The 13,748-nt window shown below is 43.5% G+C and overlaps 1 protein-coding gene across 3 annotated transcripts in view; it reads left to right on the top strand.

Annotated features, from left to right (window-relative positions):
- LOC138154453 (F-box only protein 44-like) overlaps positions 1-13,748 on the top strand; it is a 47,363-nt gene that overhangs the window by 17,208 nt on the left and 16,407 nt on the right. Inside the window, exons 1-3 of one of the 3 annotated variants that reach the window (XM_069079248.1) lie at positions 5,159-5,264; positions 7,249-7,511; positions 13,084-13,210. In XM_069079248.1, coding sequence (XP_068935349.1) covers positions 7,253-7,511; positions 13,084-13,210 — 386 coding nt within the window. In that variant the 5' untranslated portion in view covers positions 5,159-5,264; positions 7,249-7,252. Of the gene's footprint in view, positions 1-5,158; positions 5,265-7,248; positions 7,512-13,083; positions 13,211-13,748 lie in introns of those variants that run through there. The other 2 variants (XM_069079246.1, XM_069079247.1) reach the window with 2 other exon arrangements.

Genomic DNA, 13,748 nt, shown 5'->3' with positions numbered 1-13,748 from the left:
GTGTAGCGCAGGGGATCACCTTCACTACAGTAGCAATCTCAATAGGGCTTATTTTCGGGGGAGGGCTTATTTTAGAGGAATCTTACACAGTAAGGGGAGGGCTTATTTTTGGGATAGGTCTTATTATCGGGGAAACACGGTAGGGGAAAGGCCTTTTTAAGGTAAGACAAAGCAGTCTGTTTAATTAATTCAGACTTTGGCCAAAATATGATATTTAATGATTATCAGTCTCATCATCCTTGACAGTGACCTCCTCTATTTCTCCTCTTCATGGATAAACCTGAGAAAGCCAACTACAGGTAGCACCTTCACTTTATCCCTTACTCTTCTAAATTGTTTGCAGTCTGACCTGACCTCATCATTCACCTGAAACTGCCTTCCACAATCATCAGTGACCTCTTAAATCCCACACCTAATGTCCTTTTATCAGTCCCTCATCTTCCTTGATGTCTCTACATTATTTGGCAAGGCCCATCTCCAGGTGTCCTGATCTGTATCTTTCCAATGGACCCAGATGGTTCCAGAGGAAAAAGTGAGGCTGGTGACTTGGCATAGGCTTATCTTAAATCCAAGTCACTTGCATGTCATGGCATCACCTCCCCAATGTCATCATCTTCTTTGAGAATGAAGGACAAACGACAACCTTTGTGAGTAGTAGTAGAAGCAGCCCCACTGGGGACCTCCTGGAACTAGCCACTTGGCAACAGAAATTTTCTTCCTCTCTCTCTCTCTCTCTCTCTCTCTCTCTCTGTCTGTCTGTCTGTCTCTCTCTCTCTCTCCACATAACACCTGCAGGTGCTCTGTCAGAAGGAATGTAAATTTTGATCACTGAAATTTCGCAAGATATCTTGGGATTTATGGGCTAGATTTTTCTTAAGGGTCATGCCTTCAAGCCAAATCATTCTGGCTCTCAATAATTGACCAACTATGGATACCAGGCCAAGATCCACTTGCTCTTTGTTTGGGCCCTAATTGACTCAGAGTGAATGCAAATAGCAATTGTTTCTATTTTGGCCAGAAACTCTGAGGGTCTTCCCCTCTCTGATTGGTTTTTTGGTTTGTTTTTGACTAGGTAAAAGAGGCTAATCTCTGCCTCATTTCTAACCTAACCTTAATCACCAAATGGGTGTCAAAGACCTCAGCTTCAAAAGGCCAAGGTCTCCCACTGAATCCAGGACCATCTCCAGGTGTCCTGATCTAGATCTGGCCACTAGACCCAGGTGGCTCTGGAGGAGAGAGTGAGGCTGGTGACTTTGCATACAGCCTTCCCTCACTTAACTTCAATTCCCTTGTATGTCATGGCATCACCTCCCTGATGTCATGGTCCTCTATGAAGCACAAACAACAGCAGCAGCATTATTTGGCCCTGTTAGTCACTTCTGGATACTCTCTCCTCTCCAGGCTTCCCTTTTCAGGATGCTGCTCTTTCCTGGCTCTTCTGGTCGTCTCTGAAGGGTTTTCATCCAAGTCACACACCCGGGGTGTCCTGGGCCTTCCTCTCTTTCCCTCTCTAATCTCCTCAATTTCCATGGATTACATTCTCACCTCTATGTAAAGGATTCCCAGATCTATTTCTCCAGCATTGGCAATGGCAATCTTGATTTCTAGTCACTATCTTTCCCCAAAACCCTCCCCTTTTCTGAACTTCCTCATTATTGTCAAGGGCACCAGCATCTTCTCTGTGGGGTCCATATTGAGAAAAAGCCATAATACACAGTGAGAAGTGAAAAGCCGCTAATTTAAACTCCATGAAAGATAAAAGCCTGGATGTGATGACCTGTTAAAAAAAATCATAATTTAAATACTGAATCATAACTTCGATAATGTGATGGGGCCCACGAAGGGCACGTGACTAATACCCAACCTTGAGTGCCTACGTATCTACCCAGCTCTATTATCCAACTGCATTGGGTAAATGCCTAGAGATCTAGCAACAGGCTTCAATACTAAGCATAAACTAAAATATCGGCCAAAAGCTTAACTAAGCAGAAAAAAAAACAAAATATCCACCCATCAGTAACGAAGTACTCCATTGCTCCTGCTCTCTTTGTCTCACTTCTATTATTACCATGGGGATTTTGGGGGGTTGTTAGAGATTCAACCTGTAGTCTAGCTGGTGCACCAGACTGATGACTACCAGACATTCATTCTGTTTCCCACTGTAAGTATCCAATTGATTAAACTACTACTTCTAGTCAATCTGGAGTTCCTTGGCTTCTTCCTTTGGTATCAGACTCAGCCCTTGGTTCTGGGGGAGGTGCAGGGTTACGCAGCCAGGGGAATTCTGGACCTTGCATTCCCTCTTACACAGGTTCAAAACCTCAGTGTCCCCCTCAACTCATTACTTTCTACATGCAGAATTGATTGATTTCCTAATGTTGGCACTTCTGTCATCTCCTGTGGTACCCAGAAAACTCAAGCAAGACCCAAGTAACAATTTAGAATTGGACCCTTTATTATACGTCATGTTCGTTGATCTACGCCGCCGCCGCCGCCCCCCCCCCCCCCCCCCCCCCCCCCCCCCCCCCCCCCCCCTCCCCCCCCCCCCCCCCCCCCCCCCCCCCCCCCCCCCCCTCCCCTCGCCGTCCCTGGTCGCACAACAGCAATGTCAGGTAAAACCTCAGCTTTTAAAGGGAGGCCATGTTGCCCACGGTTAGGTATTACATAAGCATAAACTTGCAGAGGCCAAAAACAGTGATTGGTCAGTACACACCTTGAAATTCCCCCACCCCCACCCCCCAGTGCCAAGTCTCCCAGACCTAGAAGCCCGCCCACCTCTATGCAGGTGAGCTGACTGAGAAAGGGCGGAGACCCAGTAGGGGAGGGTGGAGCTGACCCAGCAGTCTGCTCACTTCCCTGAGGGAGGCTGAGGTTGGGAAAACCAGGTACAGCACCTGAACCCCTGTCCCCCTTCTCACCACTTGCCAGGACAATGCAATAGCCTTTTGATTAGGCTTCCTGACAAAAGTGTCTCCATCTTCCAATCCTCCTACTCAATCGCCAAAGAGTGTTTTCTAAAGCATGTCTGACCGCATCACTACGCAATTCAGTGAGTGCCGGTGGCTCCCTAGTACAATTAAATACAAATTCCTTTGGCATTCAAAGTTTTTCATCACTTCTTCCCTTTTTATCTCTCTAGGCTTCTTGCTTTTTGCTTCCTTTCCAACACTCTACGATCAACAACACTGGCTTCCTTGCAGTTCCTCACCCCAGACACACCATCTCCTTTGTAATGACTCTCTCCCAAAACCCGCTCAGATTCAGTCTCCTGGTCTTCTCCACCCACCTGCCCCAAGCTGCTAGTGCCTCCTCCTCCATCTGCTCCAGAGGTTTTTGACCTGGGGTTGTTAAACTTGTTTTTTTTTGTTCCTTTGTTTTTTAATATCGGAATCATTGTATTTCAAGACAATCGATTTCCTTTGTAATCCTCAGGATTTGATATATGCATTTAAGAACATTATTCTGAGAAAGGGTACATAAGCTTTGCCAGACTGCCCAAGGGGGCATTGACACACATAGAAAGTTGAGGAGCCCTTTGCCCTAATCTTGTCTGCACCTGGTTATTTACATGGGGGTCTCCCCAGTTAGAGTGTATGCTTGGAGGGGGGAGAGATGGTGGGGTAACAGAAAGAAACACAGCCAAACAAAAATTCCTGGAAGACTTGAAGCTGTTTTTAAGAGTGTAAAATTGCTTTATAAGTAATAATAAATAAGCTAGTATTTACATAGGGGGCATCTAAGGGGAAGCTAAGTGGTGCAGTGGATAGACAGTCCTGGAATAATGAAGACCTGAGTTCAAATCCTGCCTCTGACACTAGCTGAGTGACCCTGGGCAAGTCACTTACCCTATGTGCCTCATTTTCCTCATCTGTAAAATGAGCTGAAGAAGGAAATGGCAAACCACTCCAGTATCTCTGCCAAGAAAACCCCAAATGGGGTCATGAAGAGTCAGATATGACTGAATATATACACAGTTCTCCCAGCCTAGTCACAGATTCCATTTGGCTCCTATCATGACAACAGTAGGTGATGAGGGGCCTTGTGACAATTTTTAAAGTTCCAAGAGATCTAGTTTCTGGGTAACTGAATCATTTTATTAATAAAGCCAGCAGATTTATTAATAAAAGGATGGTCATTTGGCCATCTCTCTTAGAACAAAGACGCTTCATGGTGGTGGGGTCACAGTTTATATGCCCTTCTAAGCAGCTGTCCCTGAGCGGTAGCACTCAACTCTGATTGGTTAACAATGAATGAAAAATGAATATTACAGTAAGAGGGGGGGCTATATTACAATGAGGGCTTTGAGAGAGTGCCTCAGATCAACCAAAGTCTGGATACTTATCAATTTCATTGTCACCTGTTTGACCAAAGGAAGAATCAACACTTCTCAGACCTGTCTGAGCAAATACAATGAGCAGGAATGTACTGGTTTGCCCACATATAGAATTTCCCTAGTTAGATTTTGGCCTGAGAAAAATCTCTGCCTAAGATTTCCCGGACTGGTTGGTTTCTGGATGAAGGAGTAGGAAAAGGTCCAAATTCAATAATTAGTCATTAAATATAAAAGTAAAACGATCATTTCTCATAACCTGTAGTTGGTTTGGGAGGATGGGGAGTAAATGGCCTCAACTCTACAACCATCTCTCTACTCAACACACTCGGGCTCTCCCACTTCTTGGTTCTACCTACAGCATAGGAAGGCAGGTAGGTGGCACAGGGGATAGAGTACCAGGGCCTGAGTTCAAATCTGGCCTCAGACACTTCCTAGCTGTGTGACCCTAGGCAAGTCACTCTTTGCCTCAGTTATCTCATCTGTAAAATGGGGATCATGATAGCACCCGACCTCCCAGTGTTGTTGTCAGGATTAAACAAGATAATAACTACAGTCAGTGCACAGTCCCTGGCACATAGTAAGCACTAAATAAATGTTAGCTACCCATTCCCCATTACAAATGTAACCTGGCTTTGAAGCCTAGAGCAGAGACTTCACCTTTCTATTTGGGTCTCCAGGGCTCGGCACAGCTTTCCTCTCCCTCCTCCTTGTTCTCCCTCCTTAGATCCTCACCTGGACCTCTCTAAGTTCTGTTTTAGAAGCTGCCAGACTCAGGAGCACAAGAGCTCTACCCAGGAAGCCCTGGTGCATGAAATCAGTAGCTCCACCCTATTCCTAGCAAGAAAGGTTAAGTGGGAGAGGATCTGAAAGCCACTGGAGAGACAGAAAAAAGAGCTTCTGGGGAGCACAGAGGAACACCAACGGAAAACAAGTAAGTGTATATTGGGATTTTTTTTCATTTTTCATTTAAATTTTTCATTTTTTTAAAAGTTATTTTTTAAAATAGTTTTTTAAAGCCTTTTACAACCTGGCCCAGTTCTTCTTTTTTTTTTATGCACTACTCCCCTTCAAACAATCTAGGGCCAAGCCCAAAGGAACCTTCTTCTTACTTCCATGTGACTCTCCAGTCCTGGAGCCCTTGTTCCTATCCCTGGAAATCCCTCTCATCTCACCTCCACCCTTTAAAATCCCTAGTGTCTCTGAAGGTTCAAACATGACCTTCCACATGAAGGTTTTCTGGTCCCCCCAGCTTCCTATATTTCCCAAAACAAATTCCTTTATTTTTTCATATGTCCCCCATAGAATATAAGCTTCTTGAGTACAAGGACTATTTCCTTTTCATTTTTTATATCCCTTGTTAAGAGGGAATTCTGCCAGATTCTGTTGCAGGCTCAATCCAAAGCCCCTGCAAACCTTCCTAGGTGCTTGAGGGGTGACCTGACTATAAGGTAAGGAGAGGGAAGGCTTACCTTGACTCAGAGACTTCAGACTGGTCCCTGTAAGGGCCACCAAAGAAATGATGTGCTTTAAGGGGTTCAGTAACTCCTCAAGGACTGAAGTATGGGAGAGGGTCATCTGGAATGAATTCATGGAATCAAGCATTCTTTAAGTCAAGTTGGCAAAGGTTTATTGTAATGCCAATATGGTGGGCAGAGCCTCTTAGGAAATTTGCAACCTAACAGGAATGATGCTAAAGCTTATATAGGAAAAGTAGTGGATTATCTGGAAGACATGCTAATTAGGTGATAATTTACAACCTTAGTCACAGGCATCATTCACTACTGAATACCCAGGGAAGGAGTTTCTAAGGGGTATATTTTTGATCTATGTCTATAGCAAGATAGCTTTGGGAGTTGACATATATAGCTAGACTTCTGGATGGTATACGATAACTGTGGGAATCAATACATGATAATTCTGCTGGTACAAGATAGTCCTGTTCATACAAGGCAAATTCTACAGACGTCAGATTGTTCTTGTAACAGGAAGAGATAGTTTGTGTCATGGGGCCCACTTATGAGTAATTGTAGGGAAAGCTAGTTTGTCTTACTGGGACCCACTCATGACTAAACTAGGCATAGTGTCCTTGAGCTGGGGAGAAAAATCTCAGGGATAGTGTTTTGAAGTTAGGGAGATGTGTGATCTTGAAATTGGAGTCCAAGCACAAGCACCCAAGTAGCCATCACCTATATTTCCCCAAACAAATTACTTTAGTTTTTCATATGTCCCCCCTAGGAACATAGGCTGTAAGCTTCTTGAGTACAAGGACTATTTCCTTTTCGTTTTTTGTATCCCTGACACATTGTAGATTCTCAATAAATGATTTTTGGTTGATGGATTGCAGGTGAGAGAGGCTGGTGGCCCTGTGAGTACAGAAAAGAGAGCATATTTGAGACATGCTATGGAAGATTTTATTGTTGTTATTCAGTCATGTCCTTGTCTTCATGACGCCATTATGAGTCCTTTTGTCTTGTTTTAGTGTAGAGAATGAGGGAGAGTGAAGGATTGAGGAGGATTCCTTGGTTGTGAACTGGGATGTTTAGAGTAATAGTGATGCCCTTGACAAAAGGAAGTTCAGAAGAGAGGTGAGACTGGGGAGAAGATAAAGAGTTCTGTTATGGACATGTTGGGATTGAGATGCCTTTGGGCTATTTGGTAAAGTGGTCTTGATGATGAGGGACTAGAATTCAGAAGATGAATGGGGTGAGATGTAAAGACTGGGGAATCTTTTCCATCAAGATCATAACGGGATCTGATGTGCTCACCAAAAGAGTTAGCATTGAGAGAGAAGAGAAAGGGGCCCAAGACATGACCCATGTCCAATGTATAGGCATTTCCTCAGCCCATACCCCAGAAGGACCAGGACCAGTATGGATATGACCTCTCAACACCATGTACCTCTCCTCTGGTGCCAGGGCCATGGCCTCCATCAATGATCTGCCCGAGAATGTCCTCCTGGAGCTGTTCTCCCTGGTGCCAGCCCGGGAGCTGCTGAGGCACTGCCGGCCAGTCTGCAGCCTGTGGAGGGACCTCATCGACTTGATAACCCTTTGGAAACAAAAATGCCGGAGAGAGGGCTTCATCTCCAAGAACTGGAAGCAACCAGTAGCCGACTGGAAGTTTTTCTACTTCCTCTGCAGCCTCCGGAGGAACCTGATCCAAAACCCCTGTGCCCAAGGTGGGACCCACTAGTATTGCAGGTTCTGCTTCCTCCAGGGAGCTACAGAACCTGCTGGCCTTCATTTAGCTCTCTTGGTTGACTTCATTCTTCTTTCCATTTCTTTCAAGTAGCAGGGCAGTCTCCAAAACTGCCTTCCCTATTCAGGCAGCTGGTGAGTTCATTTATTCTCCTTGTCTCTGACTTCTTTCCATCTCCTCTCCTGTGGCTTAGAATATCATAGGCCTCACATCATAGCTTCCTGCCTCTACCACAGGTTAAAAACCTCACAAATTCACAAGTCTATAAGAAACAGAGAAGACAAAGAGCTTTCCCATAGTCCCCAAAGAGCTCTTTGATTCCTAATTCTCAGCTATATCCTTCAAAACACTTCTTTAGAAGTTACATGCAGATGACTTGAGGAAGTTCAGAAGAAGGGTGAGTTTGGGAAGAAGATATTGAGTTCTGTTATGGACATGTTGGGTTTGGACATGTGGGTTGGACCACAGTGCATTGCAGCCATCCTCACCATTGTATCTTTGAGCTGCATTGAATCAGCCCCTCTGAGTACATTTATTTGAAGTGATCGTTTTCTTTCTGGTCTGCCTGTCTCTGACCATTTATCTTTCACAAATGTCATCTTTCTCCCCCCTTTCATTAACCAAAATGTCTGTATTTTAAAAGATTTCAGGGAGTTCATGAATGTGGATGAGGAAAATAATTATGTCTTTATTGAGGAAAATAATTATGTCTTTATTTTTCCATAATTTCTAACTACAGTCTAGCATTTCCTTAAATTATGAATATAGAAAACAAAACATTTTTCTGAGAAGGGATCCACAGGCTTTAGAAGACTTTCTAAGGGGCCCCTAACACACACACACACACACCCTGAAACAAAGGTTTTTCTGCAGTGAGATCAAGGACTGGCACTCAGCTTTCAGCAGCAACCATTTTGGCGGTTAAAACAGGATGTAGTTACAAAGATCTTTTTGTAGTTTCTTTGGCTTTTTTGTAGGGAGGGTGTTTTTTATTTGGGCTTTTTTTTTCCTTCAGTTTCAGCAACTTCATAATTTTGGTTTCATAAACAGGATGGATACAATGGAATTTTAGAGAAAGCAAAAGAGAAGGGTAATAATTTACATGTCAAAGAACAGATGGGAGAAAGGAAAGATCTCTATCAGACAAGAGACAACAATAGGTTAGCATCAGAACTATAACTAATATCTCCCCCCTTTGAATCTGTGGATCAGTAGAAAAGGTAATAATTATTGATTAACACCAGGGCCATGGTTGTGTCAACTTGATTTTGCAGACTCTCGCTAGTTATGTGATCTGCTCATCTTTTTTTTTTCTTTTTGGAGGGGGAAGGCAGGGCAATTGGGGTTAAGTGACTGGCCCAAGGTCACACAGATAGTAAATGTGTCAAGTGTCTGAGACCGGATTTGAACTCGGGTCCTCCTGACTCAAGGTCCAGTGACCTATTCTCTATACCATCTACCTGTCCCTAGTGATGTGCTCATCTTAAGTAAATTAGGGTAAGAGAAAGAAGAAACTATCTTATGACACTATCTAAAGTCTCTGTAGGAGTCAATTAAGAACATCAAATCCACATTAATATTAAATACATTTCTGTAGTGTCTGGGACTAATTTGCTTCAGTGGCCGGGCAAGCTCCAGCCTGTCCTGAAAACATGTTTACTAGAACTTGGACATTCTCTTAAGTGTTGTATTTAGTCATTTGAATAAAATCAACCTGTATATTAACAGAACAAAAGAAACTCATTATGTATGCCGCTCACTTCATTTTTCCATCATGATGTATCTGACAGATGCCACAATGGTGTTATTGCTGTTGGTAAATCATTTTTCAGTCTTGTCTGAAGCTTCATGACCCTATTTTGGGTTTTCTTGGCAAAGACACTGGAGCGATTTGCCATTTCCTTCTTCAGCTCATTTTACAGATGGAGAAACTGAGGCAATCAGGGTTAAGTGACTTGTCCAGAGTCACAGAACTAGTAAGTGTCTGAGCCAGATTTGAACTCAGGTCTTCCTGACACCAGGCCTTGTGTTCTGTCCATTGTGCCACCTAGTTTTAAGACTGTCCTCTGCTAATTTAAACTGCTTTTAATTTTTTTTTTCAAATGTTCTATTAACTTCTGATTTACATCATTTCCGCCAGATTTTGAGTTGCAAATTTTCTCCCCGTTTTTCCCCTACTTACCCCCGCCAAAATAGCAGTCCCACAGGATAGCCCTCTTTCAATCTGCTCTCTCCCATATTTTCTCCCATACCCCTTTCAACTTTTCCAGTGGGGATCTCTATGCCCCAGTGTCTGTATATCTTATTCCCCAATTACATGTAAAATAATATTGATAATAGTATATATATATATATATATATATATATACATATACATACATACATACATATTTGAATATTTGATTTTAAAGCTTTGAATTCCAGATTCATTCCCTCCCTCCCTTGTCACCCACCCTTACTGGGAAGATAAGCAGTTCATTGTAGGATGTACATGTGTAGCTAATGCAAAACAATAACATAGTAGATATATTGTAAAAGACTGACTATATTTCCCTCCCTCCTATCCTACCTCCCATTTGTTCTATTCTCTACTTTAATCCCGTCCCTTTTCAAAAATGGGTGCTTCCAACTTCCCTCCCCCACAGTCTGCCCTCTCTTCCATCATCCCCCCTCTCATCCCCTTCCCCCCTACTCTCCTGTAGGGTGAGATACCCTATTTAGTGTGTATGTCATTCCCTCCTCAAGCCAAATTCAATGGGAATAAGGTTGACCCGTTCCCTTTTGCCTTCCTATTCTTCCCCTCCATTGTAACCATTTTCCCTTGCCTCTTCTGTATGAGATAGTTTACCCCATTCTGTCTCTCCCCATCTCCTGTCATATTTCTCTCTCACCTCTTAATTTCATCTTTTAAGTATCATCCCTTCCCATTAAATTGGTCCTGTGCCCTCTACCTATGTATACCTGTAAACATATATACACACATTCACATATGTATTCATATGCCCATATACCCTCCTATATAGACATATAATATATATATATATATATTTCTATTCCCTTAAACTACTGAGAAAAGTTTCATAAGTTACAATTATTGTTTTTCCATGTAGGAATGTTAATAGTTCAACTTTGATAAGTTCCTTATGATTTCTTTTCCCTGTTTACCTTCTCATGCTTTTCTTGCTTCTTGTATCTGAATGTCAAATTTTCTATTCAACTCTGGTTTTTTTCAGCAAGAATGCTTGAAAGTTCTCTATTCCACTGAATGACCATATTTTCCCCTGAAACATGATACTCAGTTTTGCTGGGTAGGTGACTCTTGGTTTTAATCCCAGCTCCTTTGACCTCCAGAATATCATATTCCAAGCCCTTCAGTCCCTCAGTGTAGAAGCTGCAAGATCCTAGGTTATCCTGATTGTGTTTCCACAATATTCAAATTGTTTCTTCCTGACTGCTTGTAATATTCTCTACTTAATCTGGGAATTCCAGAACCTGGCTATAATATTCCTAGGAGTTTTCTTTTGGGGATCTTTTTCAGCAGGTGATCGGTGGATTCTTTCAAACTCTATTTTGCCCTCTGATTCTAAAACATCAGGGCAGTTTTCTTTGAGAACTTCCTGGAAGATGATTTCTAGGTTCTTACTTTGATCATGGCTTTCAGGTAGTCCAAAAATTTTTAAATTATCTCTCCTGGATCTATTTTCCAGGTCAGTGGTTTTTCCCATGTGATATTTCACATTGCCTTCTATTCTTTCATTTGTTTGGCTCTGTTTAACAGCATCTTGATTTCTCATAAAGTCATTAGCTTCCATTTGCTCCAGTCTAATTCTGAAGCCATGATTCTCCTCATTGAGCTTTTGAGATTCTTTTTCCATCTGGAAAATTCGGCTTTTTAAGGCATTCTTCTCCTCATTGCCTTTTTGAGCCTCTTTTGCCATTTGAGTCAGCCTGCTTTTTAATGTGTTATTTTCCTCAGTCAGGCTGTTGACTCTCATTTCATAATTTTCTTGCATTGTTCTCATTTCTCTTCCCAATTTTTCCTCCTCTTCTCTTATCTGCTTCTTAAGGTCCTCTATGGCCTGTAACCAGCTCATATTTTCCTTTGAAGCTTTTGGCACAGGAGTTCTGACTTCACTGTCTTCCTCCTGTTCCATGCTTTGCTCCTTTTTGTCCCCAGAATAGGAGTGTAATGTTAGAATCTTCTGTCTGCTTTGTTTCCTTTGCCTGGTCATGTCACCCCTCAGTCACATGACCCCTGAGCTTTTTGCCACAGTAGGACTCTGCCACCAGACAGGGGAGCTTTCATCCCAAATGCTAGGGTTTTCTCAGTTGCCAGAGGTATTAGCTGGGTACCTTCTCTGAGGTCTCCACATGCTCTGGCAAGCTGGACATACACCCCAGGACCTCCACCCTAGACTGCAATCCAGATCCAAGCAGGTTAAAGCAAGAGCGATTACCCCTCAGACTGGTGCTTGGTCCCCCTACACTCTGCAAGCCAGGAGCTGAAGCTGCCATGTGGCATTGACTGGCTGTGCTGGTGCCTCAGCAGCTTCTCACCCTGGGGGCAAAAGCCACGCACTCCCACTTATTGGGTCCCAAAGTCCAGACTGCACTGACCTCTCACTTTGTGCTTTGCATCTGTGTGTTGATACATCTGGAAACGGCCACAGCTGCTGCTGATCTGGAGTCCCTCCGGCTGCGGCTGGTCAGGCCCACCCTGGAGCTAAAGCCTTGGCGTGTGGCTGGGCTCAGCTCCCAGAGTGCTGCCCTGGCCGATTCCTGCAGGCCTGCTTCGCTGTCCTCAGCGGGAGGTTAGCTTCTCTGTGTCATTTTGTGGGTTCTGCAGCTCCAAAGTTTGTTTAGAGTCCCCTTTTTACATGGATTGGGGAAGGTGGAAGCTGGAGCAGCAGGGAGGGAGGTCCTGCTTCTACTCCACCATCTTGGTTCCTCCCCCTTTTAATTTCTTTTAATTTTTTTTCTGGTTTCTGACTCTGATCCAACCAGCCTGATTATTCCAAGTCCCACAATTCCATTTTTCTTTGTTCTGATCATTATTGGGAACAACTAGTGGGTACAGTACCATCAGATCTGATCTGACATCAGACCTGATGTCAGGAAGACCGACCTCAGTTGGGATCCTGCTTTAGACACTTCCTAGCAGTGTGACCCTGGGCAAGTCATTTAACCTATCTGTCCCTCAGTTGCCTCATCTATAAAATGAGGCTAACAATAGCATCCATCTCACCAGTGTTGTTGTGAGGATGCAACAGGATGAAGCTTCAAGTGCTATAAAAATTCTAGCTCAAGCACTAGCACTATTAGTGGACATCTTATCTCTGATTCATTGCAGAACTTTGCTGCTGAGTCATAAGAAGTAAAGTTCTGGTTTTACTTGCACAATTTTTCCTCTTGCCATAAAACATTTTCCAAGGTGATGAGGCCTGAGCTAAGAGGTGACTGGATGGAGAGAAGGGCAACTGCAAGACATGTTGTGGAGGGAGGGTCCATCAATCTTTGCTTGTAGACCTCTGAAAGACCTCTTCTTTTTCTAGAGGGGTTCACATGTTGGATAACTGACGAGGATGAAGGAGATAGATGGAAAGTGGAAGACATACTTATAGACCGTGTAACACAATTTCCAGACCCCCAGGTCAAGAAATGCTTTGTCACCTCCTATCGGTAAGAGAAATTTAGGCTTCAAAGAACTGTGGTGGGGATGGGAGTGGGACCTGGCTGACCAGGTGTAGCAGCAAGCACCCCGGTGTCCTCAGGGTTTGCTGCCACCACAGGTTCTTGGATCTGCTTTGTTAAAGGAAAGCAACTCAAAATGGGTTAACAAGCTTACTTTAATCAGTCAGACATATATCATTTACCTTGTTCAGGGGAAAAGGTCAGCACCCCGAACCTCAAAGTACACAGACGGAATTATCAAGACAGAAACAGATCTAGTAGACAGATTTCAAACTGTCCAACCATTACATCCATATCCAGTCAACATCTGGGTTTCAATATCTGGGTTTTTTCAAAGCCGGGGGGGCTCTGGACAACGGCTTCCCAGAATACAGATCAAATCACAGAACACTTCTCAAAGTGAGCCCCCAAAACAAAGCCTCAAATCAGGGCTTATATAGCCTTCTCCTGGCTCAGAGAATGTAACAACCTTTTGGACCCACTGGCCAATCAAAAAGTATCTACTGAAAAACAAGCCTCTCACCCC

Source organism: Petaurus breviceps, unplaced genomic scaffold (assembly GCF_028583685.1).
Source record: "Petaurus breviceps papuanus isolate PSGF00001 unplaced genomic scaffold, PetGlider_PUasm1.0 91041, whole genome shotgun sequence".
NCBI lineage: Eukaryota > Metazoa > Chordata > Mammalia > Diprotodontia > Petauridae > Petaurus > Petaurus breviceps.
Note: the sequence above shows the minus strand (reverse complement) of the source record. Positions and strands in the feature narration are given on the sequence as shown.